Source organism: Geotrypetes seraphini, chromosome 6, assembly GCF_902459505.1.
Source record: "Geotrypetes seraphini chromosome 6, aGeoSer1.1, whole genome shotgun sequence".
Classification (NCBI taxonomy): Eukaryota; Metazoa; Chordata; class Amphibia; order Gymnophiona; family Dermophiidae; genus Geotrypetes; species Geotrypetes seraphini.
This window is the reverse complement of record NC_047089.1, coordinates 76,566,775-76,587,903: the sequence shown is the minus strand read 5'-3', so window position 1 is coordinate 76,587,903 and position 21,129 is coordinate 76,566,775. Positions and strand designations below refer to the sequence as shown.

The window sequence follows — 21,129 nt, the reverse complement described above, 5'->3', positions numbered from 1 at the left end:
CCAAGTGGGGCCTCACCAATGACCTGTACAGGGGCATCAACACCTTCTTTCTTCTACTGACTACGCCTCTCTTTATACAGCCCAGAATCCTTCTGGCAGCAGCCACTGCCTTGTCACACTGTTTTTTCGCCTTTAGATCTTCGGACACTATCACCCCGAGGTCCCTCTCCCCATCCGTGCATATCAGCTTCTCTCCTCCCAGCATATACGGTTCCTTCCTATTATTAATCCCCAAATGCATTACTCTGCATTTCTTTGCATTGAATTTTAGTTGCCAGGCATTAGACCATTCCTCTAACTTTTGCAGATCCTTTTTCATATTTTCCACTCCCTCTTCGGTGTCTACTCTGTTACAAATCTTGGTATCATCTGCAAAAAGGCACACTTTTCCTTCTAACCCTTCAGCAATGTCACTTACATACATATTGAACAGGATTGGCCCCAGCACCGAACCCTGAGGGACTCCACTAGTCACCTTTCCTTCCTTCGAGCGACTTCCATTAACCACCACCCTCTGGCGTCTGTCCGACAGCCAGTTTCTGACCCAGTTCACCACTTTGGGTCCTAACTTTAGCCCTTCAAGTTTGTTCAACAGCCTCCTATGAGGAACTGTATCAAAGGCTTTGCTGAAATCCAAATAAATTACATCTAGCATATGTCCTCGATCCAGCTCTCTGGTCACCCAATCAAAAAATTCAATCAGGTTCGTTTGGCACGATTTACCTTTTGTAAAGCCATGTTGCCTCGGATCCTTTAACCCATTAGATTCAAGGAAATACACTATCCTTTCTTTCAGCAACACTTCCATTATTTTTCCAACAACTGAAGTGAGGCTCACCGGCCTGTAGTTTCCTGCTTCATCCCTGTGACCACTTTTATGAATGAATAGGGACCACACCCGCTCTCCTCCAATCCCCAGGAATCACTCCCGTCTCCAGAGATTTGTTGAACAAGTCTTTAATAGGACTCGCCAGAACCTCTCTGAGTTCCCTTAGTATCCTGGGATGGATCCCGTCTGGTCCCATCGCTTTGTCCACCTTCAGTTTTTCAAGTTGCTCATAAACACCCTCCTCCGTGAACAAACCCATAAACACAAGGAAGGGAAGAGAAGTGAACTACAAAATATTTAAAAGAAAGCAGAACAATCAAGGAAAATACATAAAGCAGGGGAAATAGAAAATTTCCATAATATTATACAACAAAAATAGAATTAGCCAGAGAACTATGGTATTTTAATCTTTTATTCATCCATCATCATGGGTTACTTTTGGCACCCTACAGATCCCTTTCCTCTCATGTTTCTTGCCTATGTTTTAAGCCTTCCTATACAGCATGGTCATACTTGGCACACTTTTTTCGTCTTGTGGTCAAATATAGACCCCAATATGCATGCTTCAAGGTTGGCACCACAGTCACTTCTCTGTTATTTCCTATTTATGATTATTATTTATTATTTTATTCTTCCTCTAACCCCCTTTTTAGAACCCATGAGGAAGGCGTGTTCGAAACACAGACCGTGTAGGGTCCGGTTGGACTATTGGACTATTACATAAGTATTTTTATGTTTTTATGGTTTTATTGTGAAAGGACGTTTAATAAATCATTCTCACAACATCAGCATCCAAAGTTTTTTGTTTTTATCGGTGGATTGATTCTACTGTGGATTATTGGGTCGTCTTTTCTCTTTTGTTGTAAGGCAGAGCTTACAGGAATGGGACAGGGATAGTGACAAAACTCATGGGGACAGGACAAAAAAATTTAGTTTCTGCGGGGACAGGGACAGCGACAAAACTCACGGGGACAGGACAAAAAAATTTAGTTTCTGTGGGGACGGGGACAAATTTGTCCCTGTGTCATTCTCTAGTATGTAGGCTATAGTAAACAGCCTTCGATCACATTGAAAGTGCTCTCCACCAGAGGAGTTGCTGCCTCATGGGCGGAGATTTTGCCCAAGAAAATCTGTAGAGCAGCTACATGGTCTACCCTTCATTCCTTTACTAGGTTCTATAGAGTAGACATAGCAGCCAGGAGAGACACCATTTGCAGGTCCTCCGTTTTGAAGGCAGGCTCAGTAGACTAATAGTTCAAGACTAATAGGCACTTTGCACTAGAAAGAAGGATTAGGTTCTTACCTTAATCTTCTTTCTTGTAGATGTCTAGTAGTCCTGAAGTCCTGCCCTGTAAGTAGACTTCTTCTGCTTTAAGATCAGTGTGAATTTGGACAATTCTCTAAGATGAAAGAAAAAAAAGAAAGTAAATTCTGGTCTAAGTCTCTGCTTAATAGAAGAACATGTGAGTAGCTATGAGGTTTATATAAGATTACTGCTGGTTGCACACAGTTTTTGTATCTGTTTTGATCAGTTACTTAAATGCTATGATGTTAATGGATATGCTTGATACAGAGCAGAACAGAATTGTAATGTCAGGGATTTTTCCCCGTTTCCCTCTTTCCAGTATGACTGTCATTACAGTGCTCCTTGATTGCTTTTGCACAAACTGAGGGGGCAGGAGCAGCTGCCTGGGAAGGAGGCGGAGTTCAAAGATAACAGCATTCTGCAGGCAACTTGCGGTTCAGATGCATAACCCTGCGGTTCAGGGCTACTATACACATCTACAAGAAGGTAGATTATTGAGGTAAGAACCTAATCTTTCTTTTAAAAAATGTCCCAAACATACAACTTCACTGTTTAAACTCAAAGCAAAGAGTTTTTTAGTTTCCTCCTGAAGATGCCTTTTGAGAAAATTTAGACCATGCCTTAAAAAGAGAATGTTCTGTTTTTAGGAGCCCACAATGCTCTTGCAATAACCTAGAACTGGGATCTTATATACTGTATGCATACAGACCAGTTCTAGTAGCTGGAGCTTTAGTCAAACTAAAAAAAAAAAGCACCATGATCCTCATAGTTTTTATATTTCAATCTCAATTTGGTCCTTTCTACTTCACAAACTCATAAGGATAACATTTTCTCTAAACCTGACCATTTAGGCTCAGTGAACATACCATCCTGCAGGACCAAGTTTTGACAGCATGGATTTTAAGCACTTAATAGTGTCATTTTTAGATCTTTAAATGTAGTAAGTATTAGTTTGGGAAGAGGATCTTATGTGTTTAAGTGAAAAAAAGTTCACTTATCAGAAAAAAAATTCCGTCTTGTGTCTGACAGCGATACTGCTGAAGTACCTTTTCAACCTGTCTCAAGCAGGTTAAAAACATCATTAAAAATACATCTTGGTGCCATATCATGTCAGGATATGATTATCTTATTCCTTTCTAGCTTCTTATTTCCAGATATATGAAATGACTCATCCAAATAATTCCACTAACACAAAACTACTAGTGCTATTAGTCCTAGCACATTTGATGAAACAGACATAAGAACTAATGACATCTTTAATACTTAAATAACCTATGATGTTTACTTGTTTGCAGTAGCTTCTACTAAAAGTGTGGTGAACTGCAAGCACTAGTATTATAACCTCTCTATAACTCAGTTCTTTTACTATCCTTAGGCCATATCCTAAGTTTCTTTGTTTCAGCCTTTTATAACAATTGGTCCATTGTATTACCAGTATTATTTTCCAAGCATTGTACTTTTATCAGGTGAAAAGACACACCATACTCTGAACAGCAAAAGGACATGTAAATTATACATGTGTACAACAACAACAACAAAAAAAAATCACAAATTTAGATACTAGTGAATCTGTGGATATTCCAATTTAGACATCAAAATTCCACTTTGGACATCCTTTCTAAAATGTTCCTCTATATTACTGTATTATGCCAATAAGTGCTTTTTGTCAGTCAAGAAGCCTGTGTGCAAATTGCTTGAACTCTTGTAAACAAAAAAGAAAAAGGTGGATGTGGAAGTCTGGATGCCTAACTTGGTAACCACCATGGATCACATACTAGAAAAAAAACCTTTCTAAAAGACAGCTTTTGATCTTCAACAATCTACTATATCTTACATCATTGTCAGCTGAAGCATCTTTGCCTTGGTATGATGAAATCGGATCACCCACTTACCTGTCTGATTTATCCTGCCATTTATGGAAATCCTGAATACAGCTGAGCAAATTTGCTGTTTTTTAAAAATTGTTTCTAATTTCATTTCAACAAACTGAAAAACTGTTTTGTGCAGTAATTCAAGCAAATGGTTTTACTTGGAACAGTGGAAGAAACAAGTTTATTTAGATGATCTACTGTTGCATATTATAAATGATTCTACATTTTGAAAACATATTGTTTTGCTCAGAAGAAATTGTGAACCTTAATAAAATCTTACAGCTTTGTTGTCTCTGCAAAAGAACAGTATAAAAAAATGAATAGGATACACGAAAATATGGAAAAATTGTGTCAGAATCTGATGGAATATTATGTCATAGATCCAAAGAAAGTATCGGTTGAAGAGCTTTTTACTGACCTAAATAACTTCAAGGCCATGTTTATGGTAAGTATTTATTGTAGTGTTGTTTTTTTTCTTTATTAACATGTACATTTTGTTGTTGTTGTTGTTTGTTTCCTTCCTTCTCAGTAATATTTTGTTTCCATAGAACTTTCAAGACCATTCTCATGTTGTGATTTGTTTTCCATTTCTCAGAACTGAAATCTTGGAAAACATGCCTTAATTACATCTGTTCCATTTAATTTAATTTAAAAAAGGCTACTATATCGAGTACCTATAAATAAAACTCTAAGGGGCTTATAATCGAAATGGATATATGTCTAAAATCTGCCCTAAATCGGTAGACGATCAGTGAGACAAGTTGTCCAAGTGCCAATAATCGAACCGGGTTTTAGACATATCTAAAAATGACTTAGGCCTTCACAGTGCTGTAGTACGCCCAGAGCTAAAAGGGGTGTTTTAGAAGGAGTGATGAGGGCGGGACATGGGCCATCCTAGACTTAGTCGTACTGCATGTATAACCGAAAGTGTTACAACACTGCCTAGACTGAACTTGGACGTTGTGACTTAGACCACCTAAAACCAGGTCTAAGTCACAAAAAGGTATCCAAAATGTTTTGGTGTCCAGTCCATCACTTTTCTGACCCCACCCACATCCAAAGGGTCTTTTTCGAGGCGTTTTTGACTTAGATAAATTTTTGGACGAAAATGGGGTATAAAGATGGACGACTTAGTGGTCTGGACGATCAGACAGCTGGACATCCAGTTAGACGATTTGCGGAAAAAAAAAATGTTGGACGTATTTTTCGAAAATGGACCTTTTCCCATGTCCGACTTTGGGTGACTAGTGACTTAGGCCCAAAACTGACTTAGATGTATCTTTTGATTATGCCCCTCCATGTCCTTGATAGGGAGTCATGCATCAGAAGTACAGTAGATAACTTGAATTGTTTTATTTTCACTCACATAGGACTCATGTTATCTAATTGGTATCTGCTGATTTTTGTAAAAATGTAATTATTATGAAATCTTTATTTGTAGTTTCTACAAAACTTAGGCCCCCTTTTACAAAGCTGTGCAGCCGAGTGCCGTACGGAAAATGCTTGGAAGCCCATTCAATTCCTATGGGTGTTGGAGCATTTACCAAGCCAGCTTGCACTGCTGGCTTTAGTGAAAGAGGGGGTTAGATTTGCCAAATTTTATTTGTATAATTATTTCTTTGTAATCTGTTCATAAGCTTCTAATACAAAGCAAGGTGTACTAGTAACAAAATTGTATTCGGGGTCATTTCGTAAAGCTTTTTCTGTGAGTAAAAATATTTACTTGTAGAATCAAGATATTATAAAATTGTGCATAAAGCAGGCAAACAAGAGTTACTGCTTTTAATAATAATAATAATAACAGCTTATATACCGCAATACCGTGAAGTTCTATGCGGTTTACAAAGATTAAGCAAAGGTACAAATCGATTGACTTTAAGAGGGGAGGAAGAAAGAGGGTTAATAGGACAGGAAATCCATTTTTGAGGAGAGAGTGATCAATATAACAAGTTAATCGCTATAGAGGGGAGAGAGAAGAGAGGATCAGTTGTCTAGATACTTTAGGAACAGGTGTGTTTTCAGACGTTTCCTAAATTCCTCATAAGTAGTGGGCGAAAGCAATTGTTCTAGGTCTTTACCCCATGATGCTGCTTGGTGCGAGAGAAGATGTTCATGGTATTTTTTCAGTTTACAACCTCTCACTGGGGGGGGAAACGAAGTTGGAATGTGAGTTTCTCTTGTGTCTGTTGGCTGAAAAGACGAAAAGGTCAGTTATATATTTAGGGGCAAGTCCGTGTAGTGCTTTGAAGAATTTAAACTTTACGCGCACCTCCATAGGCAGCCAATGCAGCTTCCGGTAGTAGGGTGTCACGTGGTCAAACTTCCTCAGCCCAAAGATCAGTTTGACCGCTGCATTTTGCATCAATTGTAAACGCTGCATGTTCTTTTGGGAAATTGCTAAATAGGCGATGTTACAGTAGTCAAGCAGACTCAGTACGAGGGATTGGACTAGGGTTCTGAATGCCGCTATATCGAAATAAGCTTTAATGGATCTGAGTTTCCAGAGAGTGAAAAATCCCTTTCTGATCAAGGAGTCCACCTCGTCTCTCATGGTTAGGCACTGATCCAAAGTTACACCTAGTATCTTTATGGTAGGTTGGATAGGGTAATTAAGATTATTGATACATAGTGGTGATTTGGTGTCAAGCGGATGTGGCGAAGCAACAAAGAAAGTTGTCTTTTCTGAATTAAGTTTGAGCCTAAAGGTTGTCATCCAGTGCTCCATCACGTTTATGGCTTCTGAAGCTTTAGGAATAGTTTCAGAGATAGAATTAACGAATGGGATGATGATCGTAAAATCATCTGCATAACTAAATAGTTTTATCCCTAACTGGTTTAGCTGCGTGACTAGTGAGGACATGTAGACATTGAAGAGCAATGGAGATAGCGGAGACCCGGATGGATTGCTCCAGGTATCTGAAAGTTCATAATTAAAACGTACTTGATAAGTGTGGGACGTAAGGAAGCCACGGAACCAATTCAGCACCTCGTCCCTGATACCAGTGGCATCTAGGCATTGCAGCAGTTTCCCGTGGTCTACTAGATCAAAGGCAGAACTCATATCGAATTGCATAACCAGGGCATTAAGGCCCTAACTAAACAGTAGGCGCAGATTGTCTAAAATAGCCGCAATTACTGTCTCAGTACTGAATAACGGTCTAAAACCGGATTGAGTTTCATGTAGGAGAGAGAACTGATCCAGATAATCCATCAGTTGGGTGTGTACCAATCCCTCCATAATTTTTACAATAAACGGAATGGATGCTACTGGTCTGTAGTTGGATATTATAGCTGAAGATTCTTTTCGATTTTTTAGAATTGGGGTTATTATTATGTGACCATTATTAGAGAGGAACTTCCCAGTTTTTAGGTTATGAGCCAAATATTGCATCAACGATAGTTTAAATACTAAAGGTGCCGCTTTCATGATTTCTGGGGGGCATGAGTCCAGAATGCAATAGGATTTAGAGTATTTGTTATATAGTCTGTTGTAATTGTTCCACTCTAAATCTTGAAAGGAGCTCCAGATCATGTCTGCCGATGTATCATTTCCTTGGGTGATAGGTATTGGATGATCACTAGGGTCGTTTGTTGAACAATGAATTTTAAGGTTTTTAATTTTCGAATCGAAGTGTAGTGCTAAGTCATTTGCAGAAGGTAACTTAGAGTTGTTTGTGGGTGTGGTGTAGCGAGCGGTGTCAAATAAATTTGTGATCAGGTTGAATAGCTCTTTTGTATTGATTCCTTGTGAACCATTACAAGATGAGTTGATTTTAATTGAGTAGAATGCTTTACGTTTGTCTTTTATCATTTGTTTGTAGATTTTTATGTTAGCTCTCCATTTGTTACGGTCTGTTCTCCTGTTTTTTTCCAAGTTCTTTCTAGTCGTCTAGCTAGTTGTTTCTGTTTTAGAAGTTCGGTGTCAATCCATTTGTTATATTTATTTGCATTGCTTTTGCTATTGCGTATAGGGGCGATTTTATCTAAAATGGATGTGCTGGTTGTCATCCAGTGATCCCAGAAATCGATTCTTTCTTTTCTTTGATTGCAATTCATATTGTGACCAGAAATCTATTGGATTAATATAGCCTCTGGTGTGATGTTCTCTTTTTATTATTGGGCGTGTTTTAGATTTAGAATAAGACCAGATTAGCTTGAAATAATAAGTAAAATGATCAGACCAGATATCATGACACCAGGTGCCTTTACGTATAGAGATGGCAGGGTTTGGGATGTCCTTTGTGGACATGGCTACCATATCTAACTGATGACCTTTTTCATGTGTTTGTGTGGGTAGAGGAAGGTTGTAATTGAGTAGGGATAGAAAGTTTTTAAACTCTTTCACGTTTGTATTGTCCTCTTCATCTAGGTGTAAGTTTATGTCTCCTGCGATGATATTGTAAGAAGAACCGAATGAATTGTTTAGGACAAATGCACAGAAGTCTTCTTTGGCTTTTGGCCAGCTTTTTGGTGGGACATGAATAATATGCATGATAGAGATTCTTCTAGATGACGGTTGCTAATTTTACAGGCTAGAATTTCTAGTTGGTCGCTCATTTTGGAATCTAATAGTTTGAACTCAAATCCATCTTTTACCTGATCTATGCATAGGCTTTTTTGTGGGTGTTCTATTGGCAGAGTTCTGATGTAAGCATTTATTTTGTATAATTCATGTGTACATATTTAGAGTTTATGCACACATTTGTATATTTGGAGCAGGTGTAAATTTGTGTTGGTGTTTATATGGTACTAGTGCCCATTGTACAAACATAAGTACTCTGTATAAAACTAGTGACTTTTTGAACTGTTCAGCACTCAGCTCAGCTCTTCTCAAACACAGCTGATTGAAGAAAATCAAAACATCAAAAAAGAAAAAGCAGCAATATAAAAGGTTTCCACCTTAAAAAAAAATGCTTGCCACTCCACCCTCTGATTAAGACCCAATGGCAAGACTGTTTGTAAAGAAAATATCAAAAGTTGTTCAGTTTGGTGATGTTTTCATTTTCTTCAATCAGCTGTGTTTGAAAAGAGCTGAGCTGAGTGCTGATTGGTTGATTCGGACCAGAAGTGAGGTCTGTGTTGGAGGAGGGCTTTAAGTGCTCTTATCTGTTTCCTTTGTTCTGGGGCTGGTCTCAGCATGGCTGTACTTTTCAAGGCTGTATTATTTGTTCCCCTGATGAGCCAAACATTGGTGAAACGGTCGCTGGTTGGGAAGATTGGAGAAGACATGACAGTGTTGGCGCTCAAGTCGTCTTTTGTCAACTAAGTCCTTGAACGTGCCTCCGGGTGACTTTGCCCTTTTCTAAACTTGAGCTGTAATGTGAGGGAGTTTTTTGCCAATGAAAGTATTTAAAGCAGTTTTGATTTGTACCTTTTGGTTCTATACTGTTACATTAGTCTGAGGCTTTTTCCTCCCTCTTTTTGGGTGCATGCTGGGTTTGAAGAGGGGGGGGGGTACCTCGGTGCCACGATCACACAACATTTTGACTCATAATTTTGAAAATACAAAAGTATATGTTGTATAGCAGCTCCACTTTTGAGAATACCCATACTGAATGTGGGTCAAAGTGCAGGTGTTATAGAGCAATATGAATCCTTTTATTCAGACAAAGGGACGGTGAAGTGTATGAGGTGGAGTCTGCCATGGGGAAGGGGCTGGAGAAGGTTGGATAAAGTGCATGTGTGCCATGGGAGGAAGGTGGGCTATAGAAAAGTAGATGTGCAGGGAGCATTACATGAAAAGCTGGAGAAAAATAAATGGTGTACATGTGTCATGGGGGGTTCCTGGAGAAAGGTGACTGGGGTGTTATGTACCATGAAGAAGATGTGGCAAAGAAAAGTGGATTGTGTATGTGCCTTGGGGGATTGGGACAGGGAAAAGAAGTTGGAATTTGCTTGGGAGAGGGGGAAGAGACATTAGAGTAGACAAAACAGGGGTCTTGGAGTTGGGGAGAGAGCATTGAAGGCTGAAAGATGGAAAAAGAACTCTAGAAGGCAGAGTGCTGCTTGAGGGTAGAGAACAGGTGAACAGAAGAGGATACAGGAGGAGAAAAATTGGAAATATTCATCCTGGAGAAGGGGGCAGAGAAAGCTAGGGGCTGAACCTACTAGAGGAAGGGATAGAAGTTTAAAGAGAAATGGAGAAGGTGGAACCTGATGAGGGAAACTGCTGTGGTGGGGGTATTTCATTCCTTAGAGAAGAAGCTAACCTTTATAATGGGGGGATTCTGCACAAGAAGATTACAAATGATAAATATAATTTTCAAATATTGGTGCACTGATTTTTTTTTTTTTTTTTTCCACAGAATTCCCCTGAAAATAATAGATTTAGGGGAGGAAGGGATGAAGAAAGGGGGAATAGTGAAACACTAGAAATGAGATCTTGGAAGGGATTTAAGAGAAAACAAGAAGTAGTAGCAAGAGTCCAGAACCATCCCAATTGGAGAATTAAAATGACCAGACAAAAATACAAAATATTTATTTAAATTTTTTAGAGAATGATAAATGTCAAGCTGTGAAAATGTATATTATTTGTATTTTAATTGATATAGGAGGAAACACATTTCCTTTTCTCTTTCTTCACTATTCTGTGGCTCACTAAATCTAGTTACTTGTGTTGTCCATTTCATTTTTTGTCTTTATATTTATAATTCTTTTTTATAGTGATTTTCAACCCACTCCTCAGGGACCACCTGACTAGTCTTGTTTCCAGGATATCCACAGTAAATATGCATGACAGAGATTTGCATACACTGTCTTTATGCAAATCTCTCTCATGCATATTCACTGTGGATATCCTGGAAATCTGACTGGTCAGGGGGTCCCTGAAGGCTGGACTAAAACCACAGTTTTACTGGGTGATAGTCTGTGTGTTGTGTGTGTTGCAAAATTAAGGGTTTTGTTAACTTGTAAGTTCTACAGTATGTAGGAATCCCTAGCACTCCGACTTGTTCTCTTTATCCCAACTAGAGGTATATTAGTGCCCTATAAGAACTGCCAAACTAGGTCAAACTAAAGCATCCTCTTTTCCAACAGTGGCCAATTCAGGTTACAAATATGTCGTCGTATCTCAAAAAGTATCAGGATATGATACCGGCCACCCCCAGTGATAAGCAGTAGCTTTCTGTAGGTCAAATTTTTTCTTAGTGGGGAACTCCTCAAATAGATCTCTTTGCATCTCCTCACAACAACAAGCTGCCCCAGTTTTTTGCTCCAGGCTATACTCTCCAAATCACCTGAAGGCAGATGCTTTTCTCCTGAAATGGACAAACAAATTCCTCTACGAGTTCCCTCCATTTCTACTTATTCTCAAGACACTTGTCAAACTCAAGAGGGAATCTGCCACCATGATTCTGATAGCTCCTCTGTGGCCCAGACAACCTTGGTTTTCCCTTCTACTTCAACTCAGCAGCTTGAAACCACTTCTACCAATATTTCTGTCTCCACTTACACAGAGTCACGGTTCTCTTCTTCATACCAACCTGCAGTCTCTACATCTGACAGCTTGCTACCTCTCGGCATAACTTCACACCTACAGTTTTCTCAGTCTGTCAGAGACATTTTAGATGCTTCCAGAAAACCAGCCACAAGACAATGTTACACTCAGGAATGGACTAGGTTTTCTCAATAGGACCCTAGCATTTCAAGCTGGTAGGCAACAATCTTGGTTAGGTAAATGTGTTCAGCAAGCTATGTTATCCTATTGCTTTTTTCAGAAATTAATTAAGACCACTTTGTTCGATAAGTTTATTACTTAATGAGAGTTTTATTGTTGAAATTTTATTTTACAAATATTTGAGTTTTTTACTATATTATTGTATTTTGCTGAGTGTCCAGCTCTTTTTAGTGTAAACTGCATAGAACTTTTGGTTATGGTGGTATAAAAAAATAAAGTTATTATTATTATTATTATTTGGTGTGACCTTCATCACCAGGAACCTCAGTCTACCTCCTTGTCATTGGTTCTGGTTTATTTATCTCAAACTGGCCTCAAATCCACCTCTGTTAGAATCCATCTCAGTGCAATTGCTGCTTTTCATCAACGATTGGATGAAAATCTCTATCTGCTCATCCTGTGGTTTCCAGATTTATGAAAGGACTTTTCAATGTCAAACCACCTTCAGTAGTTTGGGATCTCAATGTGGTGCTTGCTAAATTGATGAAACCTCCATTTGAACCAATGTCTTCGGCTCATCTTAAATATCTCACTTGGAAAGTAGTCTAACTCATTGCTCCTACGTCTGCTCGCAGAGTTAGTGAATTTCAAGCTTTGGTAGCAGACCCACCATTTACAGTATTCCATCATGACAAGGTGGTACTCTACACTTGTGCTGCCCAATTTCCGATTTGAATCGATTCACCGATTCACTTTGGGTGAATCGATTCGAATCAATGTGTATTTTTAAAAAATCGGCCTCTCCGATTCGGGGCCCAACCTCCCCGTGCCCGGCTATCGCGCTCACGAATCCTGACACTCAAAATATATATTTTTTTTAAATCCTCTCACCGGCTTGTGGATTCCCTGGCCTGACTCGGCACAGCCTGAAGTTGTGTTTGACTCTGGCTAAAGAAAGTACAAAATAACAAAAAACAGGCGATTTTTCAAACCTTCCCCTTAATACTAGCGTATATTAGCAGCTGCACCGCTCTCTCCTTCCATAGCTTTAGCGAGCCAATTCCCTTCTGCAGCCTCAGAGTCTCTGCTAGGCCGTCCTGAGGAAGAAGGAAGTTGCATCATCAGAGGCGCACCTCCCCACTAGTCATTTTAAGGTTAACAAGCTCAGAGCCCTGTCTGGAAGACCTCTGCGCATGTGGACATTGATGTGATGACATACATTTGCATGAGACCCTTCAGCTGCAGCCCCGAGTTTAGTGTGCTATGGCTTGAAAAAGTTTGCAATATACTGTCCTAAACTGTAATTTTCCCTTTGATTTTTGTAGCCTAAATGCATGACCTTGATTTCTTAGCATTAAATCTTAGTTGCCAGATTTCAGATCATTCTTCAAGCTTCACTATGAAGTTCCTCTTGTTGCTCACACCATCAAAGATGTCTACTCTTTTGTAGATTTTGGTATCTGCAAAGAGGCAAATCTCACCAGACAGCTCTTCAGGAATATTGCTTACAAAAATGTTAAAAATAGGTTTAAGAACTGAACCTTGAGACATACCACTGGTAGCATTCCTTTCCTCAAAGGGATCTCCATTGACCACTGACCTCCGTCACCTTCCACTCAACCAGTTCCTGACCTAGTCCGTCATGTTGGGCCCCCATCCCAAGCGCACTCAGTTTTTTTTTATTAGATGTTTGTGTGGAACACTGTCAAAGGGTTGCTAAAATCCAAATATATGTAAACAATGATGATACACAATGTAGATAAAAGGACCCTGCATGGTTCATGTTTCAGCATATGCCTTATTCAGGAGTTCATATACATTGAAAATGTCCAAAAAATATATACAGATTGAATAACAGGTAGAATGTATAACAAAGTATAAACAATGGTCACATTTTCAATGTATATGAACTTCTGAAGAAGCATTTGTCGAAATATAAACTGTGTATTGTTCTTTTATCTACATTGTGTATCATTGTTTACATGACTATGACCATATGTTTTAGACTTTTATTGTTTCGAATAAAACTCTTTCTCTACAGCTTTTTGTACTGCGGACCTTAGAAACATAGAAACATGATGGCAGATAAAGGTCAAATGGCACATCTAGTCTGCCCATCCACAAGAACCACGATCTCTTCCTCTCTCCAATAGATCCCACAAACCAGGCTTTCTTGAAATCAGACACAATCTCTGTCTCCGCCTCTTCTACTGGGAGACTTTTTCATGCATCTACCACCCTTTCTTTAAAAAAGTATTTCCTTAGATTACTCCTGAGCCTATCACCTCTTAACTTCATCCTATGCTCTCTCATTCCAGAGCTTCCTTTCAAATGAGGCTCGACTCATGTGCATTTACATCATGTAGGTATTTAAATATCTCTTATCATATCTCCCCTCTCCCACCTTTCCTCTAAAGTGTACAGATTGAGATCTTTGTCTGTCCCCATATGCCTTATGACAAAGACCAAGCTCCATTTTAGTAGTCTTCCTCTGCCTGACTCCATCCTTTTTATATCTTTTTAAAAGTGTGGTCTCCAGAATTGTACACAATATTCTAAATGAGGTCTCACCAGAGTCTTATACAGGGGCATCAATACCTCTTTTTTCCTACTGGCCATACCTCTCCCTTTGCACCATAGCATCCTTCTAGCTTTTGCCGTTAATTTTTCAACCTATTTGACCACCTTAAGATCATCACATCCAAGTCCCGCTCTTCAGTCATGCACATAAGTTCTTCACCCCCTAAACTGTACCGTTCCCTCGGGTTTTTGCAGCCCAAATATATGACCTTGCATTTCTTAACATTTAGCTGCCAAATTTCAGACTATTCTTCAAGCTTCACCGGATCTTTCTTCATGTTAATTACACCATTCTGTGTGTCTACTCTATTGCAGATTTTGGTATCATCCACAAAGAGACAAATCTTACCTGACAGCCCTGCAGTAAGAGAAAGTCTATGTTCCAGGAGAAGAAAGGGAAAAGAGATGGAGGGAAAGAGTTGCAGGGAGGCCAGTTTGCCCACTCCTGTCCTAAGTACTTTAAATATGGCAACCTGACAATTTTATTTACTTTTTCGTACAAACAAGTCTGAGAACAAAATGAAAAATAATTTTAAGCACTAGTATTTCATATTAATCAAGAGGTAGTGTAGCCTTTGCTTTGTTCAAATCCATTTTCTGAATCTTGGCCATGAATAATGAAAAAAATGATGTGAAAGAATGAGGAATTTTACAGTATCAATCAATACATTCTTTTTTCTAGTCAAGAGGAAAGGTCATAAAGTTTCAAAGCCATCTTTAAAAAAAAAACCCAACATAAAATGTCAAACTTTTGTTTTAACCTCTACAGTACTTTAAAGCTTAGTAGATCTCTGGCATCTGCCTCTCCATTAGAAATTTGTAAAGTGGTGACATGGGCTTTCTCACATCTATTTTGTAAACATTTTAAATTACATGCTGATACAGCATTTGGGAGGCAGGAGCTATTGGCAGTGGTTAATCATTCATAAGCATCCCCTGTGGCTCATTGAGTACTGCTTTGGCATATCCATGGGGTCTGGGTTATTAGGTACAACATTCAAGAAGGAAGCATTTAACTAATTATGTACCTGATCTACCATGCTGTTACTTCATAGACAGAATATGATGAAAGCCTTAAATGGCTCTAATTTTCTTGGGGTTTAGCTATAGTTAGTTTACCTTTCTTAGTTTAAATACGAATAAGATCATTTACAGACAAATCATCAGTTTATGTAAAATATATACAACTTTGCACATTATGGTAATTTTTTAATAGTTATTTCCATTTATACAGAATGTTTTACATGTAGAAAATAAAACTGTGCGGGGATGTACAATAATGTGTGTCCAGAGCATATAAGGGTATTAATGTAGAACATAATCTTTTACAGAGAAAGGAAAATGGTAAAACCAGAGGACATAATTTGAGGTTGAGGGGTGGTAGATTCAAAGGCAATGTTAGGAAATTCTACTTTACGGAGAGGGTGGTGGATGCCTGGAATGCGCTCCCGAGAGAGGTGGTGGAGAGTAAAACTGTGACTGAGTTCAAAGAAGCGTGGGATGAACACAGAGGATCTAGAATCAGAAAATAATATTAAAAATTGAACTAAGGCCAGTACTGAGCAGACTTGTACGGTCTGTCTGTATATGGCCATTTGGTGGAGGATGGGCTGGGGAGGGCTTCAATGGCTGGGAGGGTGTAGATGGGCTAGAGTAGGTTTTAACGGAGATTTCGGCAGTAGGAACCCAAGCACAGTACCGGGAAGAGCTTTGGATTCTTGCCCAGAAACAGCTAAGAAGAAAAAATTTAAAAATTTAAATTGAATCAGGTTGGGCAGACTGGATGGACCATTCGGGTCTTTATCTGCCGTCATCTACTATGATACTATGTTATGATCTCCACTACAGTAAACACTTTCACTGTACAGTAAGTGAAGTTGTGGCAGAGTTGCAATGTAAACGTATCTTAGATCAGGGTATTCTCAAGCTGTCCACAGGACATACCCAAATAGTCAGGTTTTCAGAATATCCACAATGAATAGGCATGATATACATTTACATATAATAGAGGTAGTACAAATGTATCTCACAGGAAAGACAAGGCCATAGTGGAGAGATTAAATGAATTCTTTACTTCGATCTTTATCAAGGAAGATGTGGGGGAGTTACTGGTGAGAAACTCAAAACAAATCTCTGTAACACGAAGATGTAATGGGTCGATTTGACAAATTGAGCAATAGCAAATCACCTGGACTGGAGAATATACATCCCCGAGTGCTGATAGAATTGAAAAATTAACTCTCAGAGCTATTGTTAATAATAATCTGTCATTTTTCTTTAAAATCCAGAGAGGAGGGTAGCCAACGTGACCCTGATATTTCTTTTTTTAAAAAGGGTTCCAGAGGTGATCGGGAAATTATAGACTGAGTCTGATATCATTTCTGGACAAAATGGTGGAGACTATTATAAAGAACAAAATGACAGAACGTATACATACAGTAAATATGGATTAATAAGAGAAAGCTAACAAGGATTTCGTTAAGGGATATCTTACCTCACCAATCTACTGCATTTCTTTGAAGGTGTGAATGAACATGTGGATAAATGTGAGCAGGTTGATATTGTGTGTTTGGATTTTCAAAAGGCGTTTGACAAAGTACCTCATGAAAGACTTATGGGGAAATTAGAAAGTCATGGAATTAGGAGGTTATCCCAGGATAAGCAGGCAGCATATTCACATGTGGGTGACATTATCCACGGAGCTCCAGTATGGACACTTTAAAAGTGCATCGCCACTTTAAGAATTTAGAAAGTTTGCGATATCCCGCACCACGCATGTATGAGCGCCTTCCCGGCCTATGTAAGTGTGTGGCTCCTCAGTTCCATTTTTTCTGCGGAGCATTGAAGTCACGTTTTCATATCGGTCTTCATTTTTATTGCTTGCCTTTCTGCTTTCGCGTTCTTTTTCTATTTAATTATTTTCTTTAAAAAAAAAAATGAACGAAAGTTCACTTTTTTCACTATCCGCGGGTCTTTTCCCGGCGGGGCCTTTAGTCACATCTCAGCCATCGAGTTTAATTTGACTGAGGTGGTATTCCCATCGATGTCCTGCCCACTGACGGGATTTAAAAAGTGTGGTTGATGTTCATGCATTATATCTGTAATGGACCCCCCATCGTTGATGCCTCCAGTGTTTGAGTCCGGAATCAGTCGTGTACACGTTGCTTTTCTCTTCAAAAGCATATCATTAAAAATCTTATTCTTCAACAAGAAAAACTCTTCAGTGTCAGCATGGATGCGGATGAACCGACGACACTGTCTACATCGAAGTCTCCGGTGTCGAAGACAACGACACCACAAGAGGCACCATCATCGACTCCAGTGTCGCACGTTTCTCCATCGGGTAAGCCGGCTAAGAAGCTACCGTCTTCCCAGTCAGGGTCGCAGATCTCAAAGGCGAGTCAATTCATGCCAATCAAGCGTAAATCGCCACAGCAACTGCTTCCAATATCGAGGGGTGCTTCATCATTGGAGTCATCCTCTCCGGAACGTGTCTCAGCACCAATGGTATAGGTGTCAAAGCCACAGGTACCGGTGCTTACTTTGAAGCAGAAGCTCGATGCTTTGCTTCTAGAGGAGCTTGGGGACCATTTCCAATTATTTTTCCCAACATTCTCCTCTCTGGAAAACTGGGTTTGTTCACCCTCGAAAAGAGAAGACTGCCCAGGCCAGGACAAATGTCAGGAAGTTCTGTTTCACACAGCGAGTGGTGGATGCTTGGAATGCTCTCCCGGAGGAGGTTGTGATGGAGACCACTATTCTGGGATTCAAAGGTAAATTGGATGCACACCTTCTTGCAAATCACATTGAGGGATACGGGTTAACAAGGTCTTCATCAGGGAACACCTAGCTTAGCCTCTGCGTGTGCGGATCGCCGGTCTAGATGGATCTAAGGTCTGATCCGGTGAAGGCATTTCTTATGTTCTTATGGTACTGGCCCAATCTGAGTATAACACTGCTAGGACTTCCAGTACCGTCGATGATCCATCGGTTCGTCCTAAGGATTCTTGACACCACTTCAGTCTGACTACCCATGCTTCGAAGCATTGTTCCTCCAAACAATGATCTCCATCTGCTCCACGTCACTCATTGTCTTCCAGGCACTCTGTTTTCTCCCTCCCTCCATACTGTGCCTTAACTTCTGACTGTTTTATGCCGCCCTCGGTATTATCTTTGGGCCGGCTCCCTCTTCCTCACTGACACAGTGCACAAAGATGTGGGAAGTGGCTCCGCACGGGTCCCATGCCTTAACCGGAAGCCTTCCCTCTGACGTTGCGACGTCAAGAAAGAAGGCTTCCGGTTCATGCGCAGGATGCGCATAGGAGCCGCTGCCCACGTCTTTGTGCACTGCGTCAGTGAGGAAGAGGGAGCTGGCCCGAAGATAACGCCACATCAGTTGGACCGGCGGCTGAATAACACTGTCTCGGGCCCGATGCACGTGCTGGCCCTGCGGACCGGCGGTTGAAGAACAGTGATTTATGTGGGAAAGAGGAAACTATAGCTATGTGATGCAGGGTTCCACGTTAGGAGTCACTGTTCAGGTGTCATCATTGAGGATATGTTGAAACCTTCGGCTCAATGTGCGGCAGTGGCTAAGAAAGCAAATAGAATGTTAAGAATTATCAGGAAAGGCATGGAAAACAAAGATATGTTATAATGCCCTTGTATCGCTCTATGGTATTGCCGTACCTTGAATACTGTGTGCAATTCTGGTCGCCATATCTTAAAAAAGGTATAGTAGAATTAGAAAATGTACAGTGAAGGGTGACAAAAATGATAGAAGGGATGGGTTGACTTCTCTATGAGGAAAGACTAAAGTGGCTAGGGCCTTTCAACTTGGGGAAGAGGCGGCTCAAGGTTGATATGATAGAGGTCTGTAAAGGACCGAGTGGAGTGGAAAGGTAGATGTGAATTGTTTCTTTACTCTTTCCAATATTACTAGTACTAGGGAACATGCAATGAAGCTACTAAGTAGTAGATTTAAAACAAACCAGATAAAATATTTCTTTACACATGTAATTAAACTCTGGAATTTATTGCCAGAAGCTGGGATGAAATCAGTTAGCTTAGCAGGCTTTAAAAAGGTTTGGATAATTTCCTAAAAGAAAAGTCCATAGGCCATTATTGAGATTGCTTTGGGAAATCTGCTGCTTATTCCTAGGATAAGTAGCATAAAATCTGTTTTATTTCTTGGGATCTGAGTTGGCTACTTTTGGAAACAGGATACTAGACTTGATGGACCTTCAGTATGGCTCAGTATGCCAATTCTTATGTCCTTATCTCATACAAAGTCACTGTGTATATCTTGAAAACCTGATTGGCTGGGCATGTCCTGTGAATTGACTTAAACACCTGTCTTAAATTATACAGGTACTCACAAGAGTACATAAATACATTTATAGCTTTGGAGTAGATATACATTTGTTTAAGAAAATGTGTGTAGTAAGGACAATGAGGCACACAGGTGCCTAAATGGTTAAAATAAATGCAGATTGTGAAAAATTTCAGGCAAACCTTAGGTAATTGGAAGACTGGGTGTCCAAATGGCAGATGAAATTTTGTGTGGACAAATGCAAAGTGATGCACATTGGGAAGAATAACCCAAATCATAGTGACCAGATGCTAGGGTCCATCTTGGGGGTTAGTGCCCAAGAAAAAGATCTGGGTGTCATTGTAGACAATACGATGAAACCTTCCATCCAATGTGTGGCGGCATCCAAAAAAGCAAACAAGATGCTAGGAATTCTTTTAAAAGGGATGGTTAACAAGACTAAGAATGTTATAATGCCTTTATATCGCTCTATGGTGCGACCTTGCCTTGAGTATTGTGTTCAATTCTGGTTGCCTTATCTCAAGAAAGATATAGCAGAATTAGAAAAGGTTCAAAGAAAAGAGACCAAGATGATAAAAGGGATGGAAAGCCTAAAATGGTTAGGGCTCTTCATCTGGGAAAAGAGATGACCGAGGGGAGATATGATTAAAGTCTACAAAATCCTGAGTGGTGGAGAATGAATACAAGTGGATCAATTTTTTTACTCCATCAAAAATTGCAAAAACTATGGGACATGATGAATTTAGAGGGAAATACTTTTAAAACCAATGGTAATTTTTCTTTTCACTCAGAGAATAGTTCAGCTCTGGAATAAGTTGCCAGAAGTTGTGGTTTGAGCAGTTAGCGTAGCTGGTTTAAGAGAGGTTTGGACAATTTGCTAGAGGAAAAGTCCATTGTCTGTTGTTGAGACAGACATTTGGGAAGCCACTGCTTGCTCTGGATCAGAAACATGGGTTTTTGCCAGGTACTCATGACCTGGATTGGCTACTGTGAAGATGGGCTACTGGGCTAGATGGACCATTGGTCTGACCCAGTAAAGCTATGCTTATGTTCTTATGTTGCAGCCCCCGATATGCCAGCCTTTCCTGTCAAGGAATCTTGATATTGTGTTGAAGGGTCTTAGTCAGCCTACATATGAGCCGCTGCAAGAGGCATCCCTCCTGGACCTTTTGGTGAAGACAGTATTTCTTGTAGCAATAGTCTTAGAAAGAAGGGTCTTTGAATTACAGGCTCTATCATGCAGAGAGCCATATCTCAGGATTACAGCATTTATGATCTAACAAGCGCTTGTATAGTTCATAGTTTATTCTTTGTGACGCAGCAATATTTGAACAGCTGTGGCTGCTAATGTTACTGAATAGTTATCTCTTATTCTTCATTGTTATTATTGAGCTTGTTATGAAGTTCTAAAGCCCCGTGTCAGTGTTTATTTTCTTATCACAATATTTTTTGAAGGAGTTGTTTTTTATTGGTAGCCTCTTTAGTACAACATTGGATATCTGCTGGATGTACATCAGATGATATAAAGGTTTTTTTTGCTGTTAAACACGTTCCCAAGTGGCATGGTGGCACTTGGGATTTATAGTTTCTTCAATT

The 21,129-nt window shown here is 39.7% G+C and overlaps 1 protein-coding gene across 5 annotated transcripts in view; it reads left to right on the top strand.

Annotated features, from left to right (window-relative positions):
* DIAPH3 (diaphanous related formin 3) overlaps positions 1–21,129 on the top strand; it is a 394,284-nt gene that overhangs the window by 218,186 nt on the left and 154,969 nt on the right. For all 5 annotated transcript variants that reach the window (XM_033949909.1, XM_033949907.1, XM_033949908.1 and 2 more), the window contains one exon: positions 4,287–4,451. In XM_033949909.1, the coding sequence (XP_033805800.1) occupies positions 4,287–4,451 (165 nt within the window). The remainder of the gene's footprint in view (positions 1–4,286; positions 4,452–21,129) is intronic.